The sequence below is a fragment of the Arvicanthis niloticus genome, chromosome 6, assembly GCF_011762505.2.
Source record: "Arvicanthis niloticus isolate mArvNil1 chromosome 6, mArvNil1.pat.X, whole genome shotgun sequence".
Lineage (NCBI taxonomy): Eukaryota > Metazoa > Chordata > Mammalia > Rodentia > Muridae > Arvicanthis > Arvicanthis niloticus.
Window position 1 is genome coordinate 48,482,842 of NC_047663.1, and position 19,498 is coordinate 48,502,339.

Below are 19,498 nucleotides of genomic sequence, written 5' to 3' on the forward strand. Positions count from 1 at the left end.
TGCTTTAAAGCTACCACTGAGCTTTATCCCAATATCAAAAAGACGGTTGTGAGAGTCCTCGAGGACCCAAAGTCATAAGTGGAACCGTGGAAGGTCTCAAACAGATCAACTGAACAGGCTGAGAGGATTGAGCGCTCTTTTAGCTAAAATCCTTGTCTCAGGTAGGATCAGAATTAAGACCTAGGCAACAACAACAACTACAACAACAACAGCAACAAATCTTACATGAAAACCTTGAAAAACAGTTCTGGGCTGGTATGATAGCTCTGTTCCACAAAAACCTTTGAGATGTGTCTCTCTCCACCCTCTGCACCAGGAAGCCCTGGCCTTTGTCCTTGTGGTTCTGAATAGGGGCCAGAGCTCCAGCTACCACATATGCATACCAGGTTTTGGAATGGAGAAAAGTAACAGATGATCAATACTAACTTTTTCTTTTAATTTTTTTTTTAATTTTATGTGGATGAATGTTTTGCCTACATGTATGTATGTGCATCTGTGTGTGCTTATGGATAGTTGTGAGCTACCATGTGGGTGCTGGGAATTGAACCTGGGTCCTCTGCAAGAACAGCACATGCTCTTAACCACTGAGCCATTCTCTCTACCCCAATACTAGCTTTTTAAAGAAAGTGCCACAGAACATTCCCTGTACATCCCACTAACTCAAATTCTGTCACATAACCAGACCCAGTTTCGAGAGCTCGACCATGAAAAGGTTCTGGGCAGTGGTGGTACATCCCTTTATTCCCAGCACTCAGGAGGCAAAGGCAGGTGGATCTCCAAGTTCAAGGCCAGCCTGGTGTATAGAGTGAGTTCCAGAATAGCCAGGGCTACATAGAGAAACCCTGTTTCAAAAACAAAACAAAACAAAACAAACAAACAAACAAACAAACAAAAAACCCACCACCACCAACAAAAGACCACACATGGAAATGCACCCTCCATTATAGGCAGCCACATGTCCAACCAAGGAGGAAGGGTTATAGTACCAAAAAGACTGTGTGTGTGTGCGTGTGCGTGTGCGTGTGCGTGTGTGTGTGTGTGTGTGTGTGTGATTTCCAGAGGCAATGAGCAGTAGTGTGTACCAGGCACTACCGTGGGCACTCTCTTACCTCAACCCTTGTAAGTGACCTTGGCAAGGGCATCTGGAAGTGATGTGGGTGGAGGCCAGTTACTGAGAAGAGCAGACTGGTCTTTCTGGAAGGGTGGCAATGAAGAGGGAGTAGGCTGCTCTGCAGGATGACATGAGCCAGAGAAGGAGGCAAGAGAGGAAGACACGCAGGGCACAGGGTAAGAGAGAGGAGGCCTCCTTGGTCTGAGGTATCTGGGGTGGTTGGATACTTTTTTTTTTTTCTTCCACGGAGGGGGAAAGGAACAGTAGGCACAGGCTTTGGGGGCTGAAAAAGAGGAGGATGGAAGGTTCTTGGCTGGGGAAGCTGGCAGAAGGCCAAGTTCTGAGAGAACAACTGGTCCGTGCTGTCCACTCTGCTAGCCACTACATGTAAAATAGCTACATACAGCTATTTTAGTGAATTAAAAGTAAGTCAGAACTGGGTATAGTGCCGAATATCTGTGATTTTAGCATTTGAGAGGCTGAGGCAAAAAGATCATGTGTTTAAAGTTATCCCACATAACCATGCCGCATAACAAGGTGCAGTTTTTTTTTTTTAAATAATTGTTTAAAAAAAAAAACTAAAGGTGAAATGACTCCAGGTGTTCATTGGCTAGTCTTGGCATGTGGCCACCACATTGGACAGTACAGATCCATCACTACGAGTAGTTGTTCTGGACAGACTGGTCTAGACAGAGTAGGGGTGGAGGTACTCAGAACCTCTGGTTGGATGTGAGCCCAGGCTGGAGGGTGTGCCTGTGTGACCTTCTCCACTCTCTGGCTACAAGCCTCATGTCTGTGGAAGTGTCCCCAGATCCCTGCCACAACAAGGCCCTCCCTCAACCATGTTTCCCAAAGCTGTTTCTGGTGAGCTTAACTGCCCCCGAAGCCAGAACAGCTTGCCCCTCGGTATTGGGAAGAGCGCTGGTGCCCTGTCTTGTGCAGAGACAGGGCTCAGGGACTGCTGTAGGCTCACTGGCTCAGCTGGGCCCGGACATCCCTCACCAGCCTTCCCTCAGAGAGCTCAGCTGCTCAGCACAGCTGTGCATCTCACAGGCAAGCACACCGAACTTCAGACAGGCTTGAAAGGAAAGCAAGAAACACTGCCATTTGTCCTCATTCTTTTTATTGTGTCTCACCCCTTGCCTCCTCAGCCCTCACGTTCCAGCCAAGCTGGGCAAGCGGTGGAAGCTGGGAGTGGGACGCAGGCTAGGGGCCAGGATTCATCAGGGTTACATCTCCAGCTGAGGTAGCTGAGTAAGGTTGAGTGGCTAGAAGGGCTGGGCTGCTGTGGCTCCCTCAGGAAGGAGCATCGCCCCATGGGGGTGACACTCTATGGAGACCACGTGTCCCTGCCTGGGAGTGTAGGTGTGTTCAGATGGCTGTGCCTGCAGCACCCAAGCTGTTCCAACCTACAGTGGGGGTGGAGGTTGAATGTGTGTGTGTGGGTGTGTGCACATGGGGGTTCGTGAATCCCTGTGTGGCACAAGAACAACACTACACACTTGCTGTGGGTGTTTGAGACCCTGCTCAGTGCCTACACCTGCCAGTTGGTGCTGACCCAAGGCTGATTAGGAGTTTAAGAGTCAGAAAGCTCTAGGACAGCAATTCTTAAGCCTCGGTTACAAAGTGGCCTGTGTTTCTAGTTTAGGAGGAGGTGGGGTGTGTATCAGGCCCTCTCACTGTTGATGAGCCTCAAAGGGAATTCCTTTGGAGCTTCCTACAGTGAAAACATCACTTGCTCTCCACTACGGAAGCCACAGGTCAAAAGTATCCCCATAACTAGTGCAACCCAGCCACCTTTTTATTATACTTTAATTAAGTTCAAACGGACACATCTGGCTAGTGGCTAGATTTAGGCGTGTGGAAGAGCCCAAATCCAGGCAGGTGAGACTGTGGGATAGACAGTGACAGCCTGAGCCATAAGCACAAAGCTCGGTGTATAAGGGTCCCAGCCGTATGGACCCAGAGTGGCGGAAACTTGAGGGGGCAGCCCTCAGGAGGGGAAGCGTGGATCTGGACCCAGAGCCCTGAATTCCAATGTCTTGCCTGTCTCCACTCTGAACCAGAGGGCAACTGGTATCTGCCTTGCAGGAAAGCCTCTGGGAATGGCCTCTGCCCTGGCTCAGAGCCACCAGCCCTTGCCGGAAGCCTCACACTGAGTCAAGTCCGGAGCTCAAGACTAAGGTCAGGAGGTCCTCATGTTCTCCTGCAGGCCCAGAGTGGAGCTGGTGGCCGCGGGGTCACGTTCACCCTGTGTATACAATGTGGGAATGCAAGTCAGGCCCCAGGAGCACTGCCCTGCAGCACCAAGCCCTGCAGGACAGCGCCTGCCAACACAAGTACAAGCTTGAGGCCTTTGAAGGGATCTGCTCTAGAAGCTGAAGTTCACTCACCTCCTCAGGCCCCATGTTCTCCGCATACTTGAACTTCTTCTGCTTGTAGTAGTGCCTCTTAGGCAGGATGTGGAGCAATAAGAGGTCACAAAGAACTGTGGCCTGAGAACATGGAGGGGCAGGGATGAGGAATGGGAATCTGGGGCAGATACAGACCTTCCATGTCCTACAGTGGTCCCCACTGACTGTGGTCCTGGCTGAATCCTGCTGCTCTAGACCCTAGTTTCCTGAAGACAGGATGAAGTGCTGCAAGCCCCTCCTGGAACCGTGTCAGCCCATTCTACCTTCCTCCTGCCTTAACTCCGAGCCTCAGTTTCCCCAGGTACACCGTGGGTCTAAGGCTGGGAAAGCAGTGGCTGTCTCATTTATGGAAGGTAGCTATGGTCACGTTTTGGGGTTCTGCTACTGAGTGTAGAAGAGGAGTAGCCAAACTCCAGACAGCAAACATGTATCCCCAGTACTTACCACTCCAAAGATGCCAATCCCAGAGCCAATGGTAGTCATAGTGGGGATGATGTCAAACTTCCCAGCCTGGTGGGGCAGGGCCCAGGGGAGAGCCAGGTTAATAGAAGGGGCCCAGCTAGAAAAGGTCAAGCCCTCCTCCCATAATTCCACACTATTCCTGCTACCAGTGGTCCAGGGCTGTGGGCCTCCTGAGAGCCAGATCCAGAGTTAAAGCTCCTGTCAGTAAACCTGACTAAGCTTTGACCCTAACCTTGCTCCTGTAGACCCAAGGAGATAGTAGGAGAGCATGGCAGTGGCCCAGAGCCTGGCCAGGGTCATCACCCATGTCCATGGTCATTAAAAGCAGACCTCTGAACACACCCATCCCATCATATCATCCACAACAATATCATATCATTTTATATCACCCATAACAACAGACATCCAAAGTAGGAAGGCACCTTGGCATACATCCCCTCACATAGGACGCTTACCTTGCCATTCACAAGGATATCAAAGTGAATCCCAAACACCTTGAAGAGGTGACGACGGTTTGTCCCGTTCTGCACGAAGTGCCTGGCAAATCTGGGATTGGGCGTGGGGGACAGGTAGCAGGAGATGGTGACAAAAACACGTTGGGTGCCAGAGCATTAGGAAGGGACCCTCCAGCATTGCTCAAGGAGAATGGCTGGTGTCCATCCCGGAGAATTGAAGTCAACCCTTTCTTGACTCCCACCAAACAGAATTCCAAGGGGTAGAGACCAGACTCGGGGACTCAAACATTTAAGAGTTTGTTTCCTGCTGGCTTCCTGTTTGACAACCCACACAGGATGGAGGCCATCTAGGGTCCTGTGGTCCCCTCTAGGAACATTTGTCAACCCATGTCATTCCAGAAATAGGCAGAGGCCTGTCAGGTACCTGAAGTTGAAGCCTGGAGACAGCTTCTTCTCCCCATAGAGTCCATGGAACTGGTAGATGGGTTTGCAGTGCCGTACATGCCAGTCCAGGTCACAATCCCAGTCGATGGTGATACCAACCACCCCGCCCTGCCAGGGACACAGGCACATAAGATCTGGGCTTTAGGATTCTAAAACTGTCCAGACTGGCAAGATGGCTTCATGAGTTTAAAAGAGGAAAAAACAAAACAACAACAACAAAACCAGCAACAAGGAAAACTGTCTTATAGATGGTGAGGGCACTCTCCTTGAAACATTGTTTTACACTGTTAGTTTTGTGTGTGGATACATACACACTGTGTGCATCATGACTGTGGAGGTCAGAGGACAATTTGCAAGGGTGGGCTTCCACCTTCTACCATGTGGGACCAGGGATTAAATTCAAATTGTTAGGCTTTCAACCAAGCACCACCCATTTGGCCACCTTGTTCCCCACCTGCACCACCTCAGAGAGGATATTCTGTGCTTGAGAAGGGACACTGAGGTCTGTCACTATCTCTGTTCCACCACTGAGCAATCATTTCTAGAATATACCAAGTTCTTCCCACCACAGGGCCTTTGTACCCGCTCTTCTTCCACAAATCTGGCTCTTTCTCATTATTTGGCCATGTGTCTTGAAGGCTTCTCTGACTACCACCTCAGTTTAAAATATGTCCCTTGTTATACTTTCCTAAACAAAACCTATGTTTGATTTTAGGCCATTTGTCTGTTTTTGGTTTTAGTTGCTTAGTGGGTGGATTGATTTTTGTTATTTTTTTCAATTTATTCGTGTGTGTATCTGTGTGAATGTCTGTCATGTGTGTGGGTGCCCTCTGAGTCCAGAAGAGGTCATCGAGTTTCCTGAAACTGAAGTTATAGGTAGGTTGTGAACCACCTGATACGGGTGCTGGTTCTCTGGAAGGACAGCGTGTGTTTTTAACTGCTGAGCCATCTCTCCAGTTCCTTCAAGACTGGGTATTACTGTGTAGCCTAGGCTGGCATTGAACTCGTGATCCTCCTGCTTCGGCTGCCTGTGTGCTGGAATTGCTGCTGTGTGCTAGAGCACCTGGCTTGTCATATGTGTATTCTGTGTGACTACTTATTGACCTCTCTCCTCTAAGACTGTCAGGTCCATGGGGACCAGAGCCGTGTGGCACTCATCACTGTTTCTCAGTTTCTGGCTCAAATCACAGTGCTGTGGGAGACAAACCAGACAGCCTTTGAACTACACTGGCCCTGTGAAGTCTGAGCAGAAAAGACTTCGGAAAGTGAAGGGAGCAAGGAACAGGACAGGTGGGTGGCTGGGTCAAGAGCAGAGAGGCGATTAGAGAAGTGGGCGGGAACTGAACCACGCAGCAGGGAGGCCGGAACAGAGATCCAGACCTCTCAGTGGCCGAGGGCAGGTGTGGGTTCTAGAAATGGGGATTGCAGAGTGTGACATCCCTTTGGGTCAGGCAAACCAATGCTTGAACATCCACAGTTAACCACTGCCTGGCTGCTTCCACCTCCATCTGGTTCTTGAAAGCAAACACCTGCAGACTTCTGCTATACACAAGGGTCATAAGTGGGCGTGTTGGTGATCTCACAGGAAAAAGACTGGTTACTATGTCCACATAGGCAGCTGCAGAAGCAGGCACAAGAAGGATCCAGCAAGAACAGTGTATGGGATTGTCCCAAGAGCGGAAGTGCTAACTAGCAGGTGCATACTCACTTGATCCTCACAACACCCCCACTGGAAGGAATGGTGCTATTAGTATCTTTAGTGACAATGCTCAGACTCGCTGAACTTAAGAGACCCATCTGAGAGCACACTCTAGTTGGAAGGCAGAGCGGGATTTGAACCCAGGCTGCATCTTTGAGAGCCTTACAAAGGGACTGTGGTCTTGGAATCCAGGGGACATCCCTGGAATCTCTGAGTTCCATCCCTACCATGAAGAAAAAAAAAAACAAAACACAAAAAATGAAATATCCCAGTGATTTAGGCCATAGGACAGCCCAGTGTTAGGGTATAAACTTCTAAGTGAGGCCCATCCTCGGCAGGAAAGATAATTAAAAAGTAAACTGGGTGTGGTGATACATACCTGTACTCTTCATTAAGTAGGCAGAAGCAGGAGGATTAGGAGTTCGAGGCCATCCTAGGCTACATAGGGAGACCCTGGCTCAAAACAACAAAAAGGAATGCAAGAAGAACAGAAAAAAGGGAAAGAAGGAAGGAAGGGAAGAGGGAGGGAGGGAGGGAGGGAGGGAGAGAGGGAGGAAGGAAGGAAAAAAGAACCTTTGAACATCCAAATGACATTGTCTGCCCACATCTCTTCATTCTTAGTACCTCCTCCTCCATGGTAGGTTCAGACTAGGAGGACCTGCAAAGGGCCCTCAGGAGATCTGATACTAGGGGACAGTTGCATGCACACACTTGGCCTATGTTAGAGAGGGGCAGAATAGGGCTGGCAGCCTGTATTGTGACACCCAGCTGTACCCTCCCTGCTGGCACCCTCCCTCTCATCCCATCCATACCATCTTAGCAAGGCTGTTGAAGTCCTGGCCTGACTCTTGCACCACATAGCCAAGGTTGAAGACTGGGCACAGTGGGTGTAGAATCTTGTGGTAGAGGCATTTCTTCATGTAGGTATTATTCACCTCTTCCACCAGGTTGCGCCTGTGTGGAGGGCATGGGTAGCAGCCATGTGCCAGCTGGGAGGCTGCTCACTTCACTCAGAACTAGGAGCCCTCAAGAACGCTATAGAGTATCCCTCCTCCAGAGAAGTCTGCTCTCTAGGAGGTAGGCCAACACTGCTGCCTCCAGGATGGGAACAGCCGGGAGGGAGAGAGGGAGACAGTGTGCTGAGAGCGGCTGCAGCTGTGTCAAGCCACCTGCATCTCTGCCCTCCTTTCCCACGAACCTGTTGACCTTGAAGCGTGGAAAGCTGATGCTGTTTTTGATGAAGAGGGTGAAGTTCTCAGCCTCCTGAAGAAGAGCAGGGCTGGGGAAGACAGTGTTCACTCAGTGCCCTTCCCCAAGAGTGTTTGCCCTGAAGAGCTTGGCAGGGAACAGGGAGCAGGGAGCACTGAGCTTCCCCTGCAGAGCTCACTGACTTGTGGTGGGGTTGGAGTGGCTGCAGATGGGACAGGGGCTTACAGGCTCCTAGATCAGGGAGACTCTTGGGTCTGGGCCACATGGACAGGATGAGTAAAGGGTGGGGTCAGAAGTATAAAGAGCCTATTCTTGCCAGATCCAGATGTCTGTGGGCCTAGCTCCCTTGAAGGAGACAATATCAGTTACCTTGGGATCTTGTCATCCACCTCTACAGGACACCAGCCAAAGATCTCACATGTCTTCACAGTGCCATTGAAAGGCACACATTTGCCTGTGCGAATACCTGTAGGGAGACAAGAACCCTTGGGTTCCCACCCCATTCTGGGCTTTTACCTCATGGTAGATGAAAGCCAGGATGAGAACTGGGTAGACTCTTTCAGTGGAGAGCAGCTTGGTGGGGTGTGGGAGAGAGAGGCAGGCACAAGCAAGGTGGCTGCGGAGGTGACAGGTCTTACCTTGGGCTTTCCTTTCTGCTTTTCCTGGAGTGCAGCCATTGTTATCCTGGCATGTGCCACCTTCTGGGTTCTGGGGGATGGGAGAGCTGCTGGGCCCAGACCCTCTCCTACTCCCCAGGGCCACAGTGTAGACATGGAGCAAAACCTTATATTCTATAAGAGACCTCTGCTCACAGCCTCCTCCCACATTTATCCTACGTCTCTGCCCAGCTGACAAGTGCCAGTGTCCACTGACAGGGGAGTGGAGATTAGGATGGAGGGGCCCAGTGCCCAACAATGGCACTGTCAGTGTCTGAGGGTTATTTTGTATGACTCTCTGTCAAACATTACATCATAATCATAATCAGAAAACTCATCCCACATTACCACCAAGGTCCAAGGAGATTCCATTATGTTATCTCCCCTGTGGGTCCAGGAGAAGGGTGGGGTCCTCACCTCTGCACAATGGCCTTGAGCCTGCTGAGGGGTCATGATGAAATTGGTCATAACTACAAAGGAGCTGTCCCCCTGGAAGTGAAGGGCAGAGAGGTGATGGAGAGGATTGGTAAAACAGCCCCAAAGTGGTAAAACACTGCCCCAGAAGGACGCTGGAGCCCACCTGACACCCAGCAGACACCACATCCTAAGATATCACCGTGAAGGCTCACAGTAAGGGAAACAGAGAGCAGGAAGCTGAACTGATCCCTCAGAGAGCCTTAAGCCAGGGCTTATGGGAGGAAGGACGGTGCAGCTTACGTGTGCTGGGAAGACATAGTCAGCCACGTCCCAGACCTGGGGTCCCATGTCCTGGAGCCGGGTCACAGCCAAGCCCTTGAGCTTCACTGACACACTGCTGATGAGGCCACTTGAGGTCTGGTATCCTTTTTCATAGACAAACACCCACCTGCCAAGGGCCAGGGGAAATGGGAGTTAGGGTTCCATGCACTGTTAGACAGGACATCCACAGATGCAAGTGGCTGGGAAGGCCTCTGTCTTTTCTGGCATCCTCTTGTCCACCTCGGATACTTTCTGGGTCTCTTTGGTTCACAAGTAGTTTCCCAGGCTGGAGCCAAGACAGCCTTGCCTGCTGCCCCCTGCTGGCCGGTGCCTAATTTCCCACTACTCCATGTCCCTCCTAATCCTTCTCCAAGAGCTGTTTGCCAGGGCTAGCTGGCCGGCTCTTGACCCCAATTCTTCTCCCCAACTCTCTGGTTCTTTCCTCACAACTTCCAGCAAAGTATGAGGACTGCCCAGGTGACTAGCTTTGCCCCCTCAGTGCCACGAAGTTTGGAGTAGATTCTTTATCTTCCTCATCTATAAGAACGGGAATCACATTAGTACTAGTCTGCCAAGTGAATTAACACAAAGAAGTTGCTTAGGATGCTAGCTGGCACTAGCAAAGGCTGTGAGTTGTCATTACTATCTAGAAACAGAGGAAGAGAACAGTGTGTTGGGGGGCGGGGGAACCAGGGCATGGGGCTTGAGACCATAACCCTACTTTGCAGCTTCCCCCCCCCCATTGTTGTGTGAGTGGTTCACATTTAATCAAGGAGGTTCAGTGGGACTGACCTCACTCTCAGGGATGGGCTCAGTAGCAAAGCCAGGTTTCTTCCTTTTTTTCCCTGAGATTTACTAGGAAAATTTTACTAGGATTTACTTCCTCTGTGCTGGATGGCTAAGCAGGGGGCCTGGGAAACCAAACTACTGTCAGCCATTTTTGCCACTTCAAAGCACCAGCCTGAGGATGGAGCCAGAAGACAGGACCAGGCTTGTTTGCTGGAGCCCTTGCAGGGGGGAAACCCAGTTTCTGGACTTTCTGGAGTTTCTGGAACATGAGCCAATGAAGTCTTTTCCATTGTCTGAACTAGCTTAGGTTTCCTTTCTGTTGCTTATACTAGAAACTTTGTATTTCACTTCTATCTGAGGATAAGCTCTTCCTTAGAAGAGACTGTGTCGCTTTTGGGGTGTGTTGCTCACTGGAGCATGCAAACATAGTCCTCTACAGGGAGAAGGCTATAGGGGTGTATGCTCTGCTCCTCCACCCTTTACAAGGAGCTCGGAGTCACCTACTCTGGGGACAGGATTCTCCAAGCCTTAGTCCCAGAGTCACTGTCATTTCCCTATCCTGGGTTCCAGAGAAGCAGCTGGACCTCTCTGTCCTGCTACTTTAAATCCTCTCCTGTCTAGAAGCCTGCGCTGGAACCCATCCAGCCCTCTTCCAAGCCTAAGTGTGGTCACTGCTGCCCCCTGCAGGCCCCAAATAGCAACAGGTGAATTCCAACAAAGGTCTAGGTTCTCCCCAGGTTGCCTGCCAGGCTGCCCTGCTGGGAGCCAACCCTTCAGGAAGGAAAGGTTCCTCCCTCCTACGGTTGCTTTCTGCAGTTAGGGCTCTGCTCTGAATCCCAGCTTAAAGGGGCTGCTGTGGAGGCAGGGGCTGCTGCACATTCTCAGCCTTCCTAGAGAAGCCACTGGTGTCCCCCCTCCCAACCCCCGTTACATCTCCATCCTCAGAACCCCAGTTTCTCTCTTTGCCCAATAGCAACACATTACACAATAGGTGGAGAATCTGAAGTCTGAGGATGCCCCACTCCCGAAAGTCAGAGGTCAAACAGGAGCAGACCCAGGCTGGAGGCCTCTCACCCAGGATTGCACAGCACTGGTGTGGGTGTGTCTTCCAGGAGTTCCTCTCCTGCCTCCAGCTATGGGTTGGGACCAATTACACAGTTTCTGGACTGTGTCTGCCTGCTGGTCTTGGAGGGTCAAAAGGAAATGTCAAATCTGGCATTTGTGACCTCAATTCTGATAATAATAGCTTTGGCATGCCAGCAACAGGCCTGTCATCCCAAAGCTATGTCTTTTTAAAAATTTTTATTTTTAACTATGCGTGCATATCTCTCTCTCTCTCTCTCTCTCTCTCTCTCTCTCTCTCTCTCTCTCTGTATTTAAACACTTAACTATAGATAACCATGAAGACTAAGACAAGGCATTGAACCCTGTGAAGCCAGAATTACAGGTTAGTGTGAGCTGCCTGCCTGAAATAGGTGCTGGGAACTGAACTCAGGTCCTCTGCAGCTCCTCTGCAGGAGCAGTACAAACTCTTTTTTTTTTTTTTTTTTTCGAGACAGGGTTTCTCTGTGTAGCCCTGGCTGTCCTGGAACTCACTCTGTAGACCAGGCTGGCCTCGAACTCAGAAATCCGCCTGCCTCTGCCTCCCAAGTGCTGGGATTAAAGGCATGCGCCACAACCGCCCGGCTCAGTACAAACTCTTAACTGCTGAGCCATCTCCTCCAAAGCCATGCCTTGGCCTGGCCTTATGGTTACCCCTCTGTAAAAGCCATCAAAGAGGTCTGAGGTCAAAGACATTGTCATCTTCAGAAGTGTTCCCCCCCCCCATCCCAGGAATGACCATTGCCGGCCTCTCCAGCTCTCCTGGGGCTCCCTTCTCAAAAGGTCCCTGGGAAGAAGACACACAGTGAAGTGGCCCATGTATTAGACGTGCCAAATGTATGGCTTCAAGCTGGAGGCTAAACTCTCTGAGCCCTCAGCCTTCTCAGTAAAATAGAGGATGCCCTCCCTCAAAGGTAATGCCCACTCGGCAAATCCTTAACGAAGCTGTATACTCAGGCCGGGCCCACAAAGATGAAAACATCCAGGTAATTTCCTGGAAAGGGTTCTATTCGTTCTCTAAATAAATTAGAAAGGTACCTGGCATGCCATGGACACATGAAAATGAAACTCTCTCATCAGATGCTTCCCATTTCCGAGGCCTCCATTCTCAGCCCAGAGCAAAACTCTGAGTGAGCGGTACACTTGCCTCAAGATCTACCCCAGCTTCTTGCTCTGCCCCTAGAATTCAGCCCCATGCATCTAGTTAGTCATTCAGTAAACATGTATGTGTCAAGCCCATCTTCTGGGCCAGGCACTGTTCTTGACACTAAAACCACAGAAGTGAGCAAAACCCAAGAGCCTGCCCTCAAGAAGTCTACACAGATGTCTGTATCTATGGGCGCTTTGTGCTGGTATCCTCACACATCTGTCCTCATGTAGGAGTCACCTAGCGGACTCACCTCAGGACCTGCCCACAGAGAGTTAACGGAGAGGGCAAGCTAACTCAGAGTGAGCAGTACCTTCCAACAGACCCAGAGATAAAGAAGTCAGAGAAAAAGCAGTGTGGCCTATCTGCCTTCACTTCCTCCTAGAGTGTTTGCTATTGCTGCAGCTGACATCCCCCACCAACACTGGGCCCTACCTTCTTTGGTCTTCCAATGTGAGCTGAGAACTAGTGACTCTCCAGGAGTCTTCCAGGCCTCCAGCTCCATATTGGGACTCCTGAGGTATCCACCTTCATGATCAGCTACCAGGCTCTCAGTCTCTCCAGCATGCAGAGAGCTGTGATCAAACTACCTGGCCCATATCCATTGTGTAAGCCTATCTAGCGACTCCCCATCTACACTACATATACATTCTGTCAGTGTTGTTCCTATTGAGGACTTTTTCTAGTGCAGATGTAGGTACTGAGGAACAGGGCCATTGCTTAGATAAGGCTGACCATGTATGTATAACTTAGGCTTTTGAAACTGATCTGTGGAAGAGTTTGGAGAAGCCCTTAGACGCTGTAAACAGAGTTTAATAGGCCATTCTGGTGGGAATTTAGAATACAAGGATGCTAAGAGAAATAAAGCCAGTGGGGACCAAGATCATGACATCTCATGGGCAGGGGATACAAGCTCTTTTGGGAACTAGGCCATCTGCATCATTCTTGTTGTATACTGGCAAAGAACTTGACCTCATTCTGTCTCTGTCCTGAGAACTTGGCTGAGGAAGTTTGCTTTGTTTTTGGACCATTTGAAACAAAGTTTCAAACATCCTTGCTTGGCCTCAAACTCTCTGTGTAGCTGAGGATGACCTTGAACTCCTGCCTCCACCTACAGAGTACTGGGACCACTGGGATGCACCTCCATCCACATTTATATGTACTGGGGATGTAATCCAGAGCTTTGCGCATGCAATACAAAAACTATTGCAACTGAGCTACATCCCAGTGAGGAGGGTTTAACTTAGCTGGGAATGCCCACCCTGAATGTGGGCAGCACCACACTGTGAGCTGAATACAAAGGGGAAAGCAAGCCAGCATTCTCCCTGCTTCCTTACTAAGGGCTGGAGAGACTAGCCATCCCAGTTCCTGCCACCACAGCCAGAGTTACCTCCACCATGCCTTCACCATCAAGATAGACTGTATCCTCAAACCATGAGCCAAAATAAACCCTTTCCACCTTCAGCTGCTCTTATCAGGCACTCTGTCTCAGCTACAACAGAAGTAATTAATATACTTGGGGACCCACATTCACCTTCCACACCAGACATTCCATAGGCATCTCCGATGCAACGAGACTGTTTGAAAAACAGCTCTATAGTTCCTCAAAATGTGAAATATGGGATTTCACTTGACCTGATGCCACTACTAGATGGATACCTTAGAGGAAGAAAAAAACATCCATCAAAGTACTGCTCCACAAATACTCAGGGTAGCATTGCTTCTAGGAGCCCAAAAGTGGAAACAGCCTAAAATGTCTAACCACAGATACTCTAATAAACAAGATGTGATGAATCAACACAGGGAATATTATTTAGCCATAAAAAGCACTGGGTTACTGGTACACATCACAACCAACACGGCAAGAAAAAGAAGCCAGATACAAAAAGGCACATGGCATGTGGTTCTATTTATAGGAAATGCCCAGAATAGGCAAGCACTGAGGAGAAGGTGTGTGTGTGTGTGTGTGTGTGTGTGTGTGTGTGACTTTTTGAGTGATAGAAATGTAATTAGAAGTGGGAATTATACAACCCCATGAATAATAAGAAAACATACTTGTGAGGTTTTGCTTGATTTGAGACAGCATCATCCTGTACTCCAAACTGGCTCGGAACTCACCATGTAACCCAGGCTAACCTTGAATTCATGAATTCATGATATTCTGGGTACTGAGTGCTGGGATTACAGGTAATACTACCATGCCTGATTGGGTCAGAATTGTGTGTGTGTGTGTGTGTGTGTGTGTGTGCGTGTGTGTGTGCATGGCTATGAGAACTAAGGAAGAACTCAATGGTCGGGGAGTGTAATTAGCATGCTCAAGACCCTGGGTTTAATTCCTAACATCAAATAAATGAAAGACAAGTTAATTAAAAGAGGGGGCTGGAGAGATGGCTCAGCAGTTAAGAGCACTGACTGCTCTTTCAGAGGACCCAGGTTCAATTCCAAGCACCCACATGGCAGCCACAATTGTCTGTAACTCCAAGATCTGACAGACATATACGCAGGCAAAACACTGATACACATAAAATAAAAATAATTACTTTCTGGGTCTGAAGAGATGGCTCAGTGGTTAAGAGCACTGACTACTCTTCCAGAGGTCCTGAGTTTAATTCCCAGCAACCACATAGTGGCTCATAACCATCTGTAATGGGATCTGATTCCCTCTTCTTGTGTGTCTGAAGACAGCGACAGTGTACTCATATACATAAAATAAATAAATAAATCTTTAAAAAATAATGATCACTTTCTTAAAAAGTTAATTAAAGGAGTGGATGTTATGGTATTTGAAGTCAGTCTCATGCAAGTTCCAGTCAGCAAACAAAATATTCAACTGAAGCCAGACATGGTAGCACACACCTTTATTCTTAGCACTTGGGAGACAGGTAGGTGGATATCTGTAAGTTTGAGGCCAGAGCACAGTGAGTTCCAGAAGAGCCAGGGCTATGTAGAGAGACCCTGTCTCAAAAATCAAACAAACAAAACCCAAAAGTCAAACAAACAAAATCCAGCCCCTCCCTTTTTTGACTGGGTCTCACTGTGTAATCCTGGCTGCCTTACAGTCTTAGAACTCACTATGTTGATCTAGCTTGCCTCAAGCTCACGGAGATCCACTGACTTCTATCTGGCCAGGGTTAAACATGTATACTTCCATACCTGGCCAATCTGACCCACTTAAACTCACCTAACAAAGATTTTCACCCCTGTCCACTCTGCTTTCCAGCAGGAGGGGCTAGACCAGTGTGTCTCATAGTCCAATCCCTGCAACTGGAGCATTCTGCCTGTGACATCACCTTAATCCAGACCAGCAGAGGCCCCATCTTCAGAGCTTCTTCCCCTACTTGCCTTGAATTTACAGAGAAGGACATGACCAATAGAGACCAAAGTGTAAACTTTCCTCTGAGCTTTTTCCAGGTCTTGGCATCTCAGCCTCAGTCTGTCTGCCTGCCTGCCTGCCTGCCTGCCTGCCTGCCTGCCTGTCTCAAGGCCTCTTTCATTAGAACAGTATTCCAGTGCTTTCTGTGTCCCTCTCCACCTCCATTCTGCCCATCTCTAATGTGGGCTTCACTGTGTCTGGCGCCCAGGACTGATTCTCTTGTGTGGTCCTCTCCAATTGCTGTCCTATGTAACAATGGGAGAACTGAGGCTAGAGAATTGGTAGTCAGTGTAGCATCAGGCAGTAGCCAGATGAGGGCGACAGAGACAGTAGGTGCCATAGCAGGAGCTAGTAAGTGTCCTGGTAGACAAGGAAGCCTGGGTTTGGTGAGCTGAAGCCCTTGCCTTTGGCTCTGCTGTGTGAACTGGGCATTTTAGTGAGAATAGTTGCATCTCTCACTTCTGATATTCCCACCCCCACACCAACAAGAGCTACATCCATTAGAAACTGATAGACCATCTCAGGCCAGAAGAAAGAAAAGAGGGATGGGGTGAGGTTGCTGTCATGGGAGGTATGGATCAGGGCTGAGGGGCAGTAGGGACTCTTCTTGCAGCAGGGCTGGCACAGGGAGACCGTCCCTTCTGTCCTGTCACTGTGACAGCCAGGCACTGCTCATAGCCACAGTTCTGAAAACACAGTAGAGAGCCCCTGGGGTCTGAGTAGAGACAACCATTTTGGTCTCCTCAAGTGAGAAACAGGCTAAGCTTGAGTAGTGACTTCTCCTTCCTGGAGGAACTAGAAAATAATTCATGGCGGATTTTCACACTCTTCTTGTGCTCAGCATGTGGCTATCTGTGCCCATCAGAAAGTTTCCTAGAAACCTTGTGGGGGTGGGAAGTGAGGAGGCAGAGCAAAGGCCCAGGGCTGATTCGCCTTGTGACCTAGAAATTCCAGCGCTCCTCTCTGGGCCTTAGTCTTCCTCCTAAGCCTGACCGAATTGATTTGTGACCAAGAGGGAAACAGAGCCCAAATTGGAGCTGAAGGATCCTGGCCTTAGCTGCATCTGACCAGCTCTGAATCTTAGGGGGCCAGTGAACAGAAGAAAGGCTGTTCTGGGGGCTAGACACTCCCAAGAGGTTAGTACCACAAGAGTAACTCTTTGGGCCCTTAGTCCCAATTACCCCCCAAATGGGAATGTGCAGAGCCCTCAGAACCACACAGCACAGTCAGGCAGGGGTGATGGGTGTTCTCAGGCTCCCATTAGGACCCTCCCTTTTAGTGACCCCAGGACTTCTAGGGGCTCTTTTAAGCCTGATTTGAGTAAAAACATGATGCCCCTGACATGTTATACTTCTGGCTTTGAGTAAACATGATGCCCCTGACATGTGACACTTCTGGTATCGGGCTACCTCAGACCCAGGGCAGACAGAGACAGCTGTACGTATGCTTGCACATCCAACGTGGTGGGTACATAAAGCCACTGGTACATGGCTAAACATATAGAATATGGGCAGTCATAGAACACCATGTTAGCCCATACAACAAACATGCACATGCAAGATCGTGCCTGGTCTGTTGCCTTCCAGAACAACCAGACTGGGCTTTAAAATATAGCTTCCACATGGTTCCCAGGCTAGCCAGCTGGCTGAGGTAGACCTGTGCTGCTCTGACCCTGTGCCAGGGAAGAAGATGTCACACTTGGGAATGGAGACTACCATGCTAAGTGTTCAGAATCCAATTGTCTTTTGGTTTCCAGGGGCCCAGATATTTCAGGTTGTCCTTCGTTCAGACTGGTTAGACAAGAACAGAGCCTATCTTCTGGCTAGTAAAATGGGGTGTTGCTTTGTCTCAGTTGCATATGGGAAGTTGGAGGTAAAAGGGGCCCTTGCAGGGAGTACAACTCACTCACTAGAAAAGACCATTTACAATGTCACTTCCTCAGGACCCACAGTGGTGATGCCCCTTGGTCATCATGCACCCAGAGTAGTGTGTCCTATCCTGCATTGGTGTCTCCATCTTGACAGTAGGTTTACAGGGCCTATTCCTTCTTAATAGCATGGAGGCTTACCAGGAGGGCTTTCCAGTGCATAGAGAGATGAGGGGTTCCTCAGTACCCCAGAGCTCTGAGGACTGGCACATGAAGAGGACTGGTGCCCAAAGGTGGTGGGAGGGGGCTTAGACTCACCCAATGACGTAGACCAGAACCACCAACTGGATCAGACGGAAAATGACTCCCACCTTCTTGTTTCGTACCAGCACCATCCGGGGAGTGTCATACTCAAAGAAGAAGGCTGACAGCTCATCCTGCAGCCGCCGAGCCATGGTGGGCCAGAGATGAGGCCACACGCGGCCTCTGTGGTCAAGGGCAGGCCAGCATCTGTATCTACAACAATATTAGTAGAGTGACTGGGGGTCTCCTGGCCCCTTAAGAACAGAGCAGGCCAGGTGGGGCCAGAGTTGGAGGTTTAGCTAGTGAGGTCTGGGTTGGGAGGAAAAACCCAGGGTAACCAGAACAGCTTTTGGCTGCTGGCAGGCAGTGGAGTATGGGCCAGTGGTGCCCGTGAAATAAATTCCCAAAGATAGACAGAGGCGGAGCCAGTGAGGCCACCCAGGCCCAGCCCCACTACCCCTCTAGGCTCCGCCTGAGCCCTGCTGGGCCTCCGGAAACAGGAGCTGCTGTCCGGAAACCACCATGGCCACCAGCCACAGAGCCAGAGATAAAGCTACTGGCTACCCCCATTCCAGGAACCTGACAGGACAGAACTGGAGGGTCTGGCCAAGACTTGGGATGAAATCCCTCAAAGCCCTACTTCCATCCCCACCCTCACAGTCTCAGAGTATACAGCTCAGATCTGGGGACCTGTAGGGAGGTGGGCGGAAGTGGATGTCAAGTCCTCTAGCCTAGAGCTGCCCTTGGACACTCCCTACTCATCAGCCCCCTCAAATCCAAGCCTGGCCTATACCCATTAACTTCAGCTTCAGGCTGGCGTTTCTATCTGCAACCTTGCTCTCCCACTGTCTGATCTGCCTGACTGTCCCTCCTGACAGCACCCCCATCCCATCCGTGCCACAGAACAGACAGGGAAGTAGACATCTAGCTGAGACTAGGGTCACCTATCCCTAGGGAGTTCTAACACCCAGCTGGAAAAGCCTAATATTAGGCAGTTGTGTCACTCGTTGAGGGCTTGGGGACATTGTCTGGCCTCTCTAAGTCTGCTTCTTGTGAAGTAGAACAATGTAACACTTTCCCCACAGACTGAAGTCCTTGGGAGATAGATCCCAGCAACCCCAGGGACAGAGAACCAGAATACACCACTAAATGAGGGGTTCAGGTTCAGTACAACCTGCCTTCCTCAATAGGAACCCAGAACCTGAGCATAGGCGTCTCAAGAACCAGATCAGATTGGCTCACACTGTACACCTAGGGTCAGAGGGAAACAATCTCACCCTGGCCTACTGGAAGAATTAGCCTGAGGTACAGGTCTCTTTGGTAGCCTTCACTGCCCTGTACCCCAGGCCAAGCCAACCCACACTGAGTGCTGATAAGGAATCGTTTTCCTCTTGAGCTACTTGCAGAGAGCAAATCACCTTGGGCAAGGCCCCGAGCCCTTGTACAAACTGGGCTGCTTTCTGGATGTCCCCTCCCAGCACCCAGGACCAGTCCCAACCTCTTGGATGGAACACGCACACGCACACGCTCACACACATGCACTCATGCATGCATGATCGCGCGCACGCGTGCACATACACAAACACACACTCTTACACACATGCACACACACACACACACACACACACACACACACACACACACACACACACTGACATTTCAGTAGGAACTCAACTGTCTGACGCCACTGTCCAGGGTGGTGGGAACCACATTCTTCTCTTTTTTTCCTA

At 49.9% G+C, this 19,498-nt stretch overlaps 1 protein-coding gene across 1 annotated transcript; it reads right to left on the reverse strand.

Annotated features, from left to right (window-relative positions):
- Positions 1-2,224: 2,224 nt before the first annotated feature.
- Positions 2,225-18,148, reverse strand: P2rx1 (purinergic receptor P2X 1). The gene is made up of 12 exons (XM_034508040.2): positions 17,784-18,148; positions 9,168-9,315; positions 8,868-8,939; positions 8,433-8,502; positions 8,164-8,260; positions 7,784-7,864; positions 7,398-7,539; positions 4,867-4,994; positions 4,443-4,533; positions 3,970-4,035; positions 3,505-3,606; positions 2,225-3,362 (listed from the first exon to the last, which is right to left on the reverse strand). Exons 1-12 carry the CDS (start codon positions 17,918-17,920, stop codon positions 3,297-3,299), a joined length of 1,200 nt encoding a protein of 399 aa, XP_034363931.1. The 5' UTR covers positions 17,921-18,148; the 3' UTR covers positions 2,225-3,296.
- Between the last annotated feature and the right edge of the window lie 1,350 nt (positions 18,149-19,498).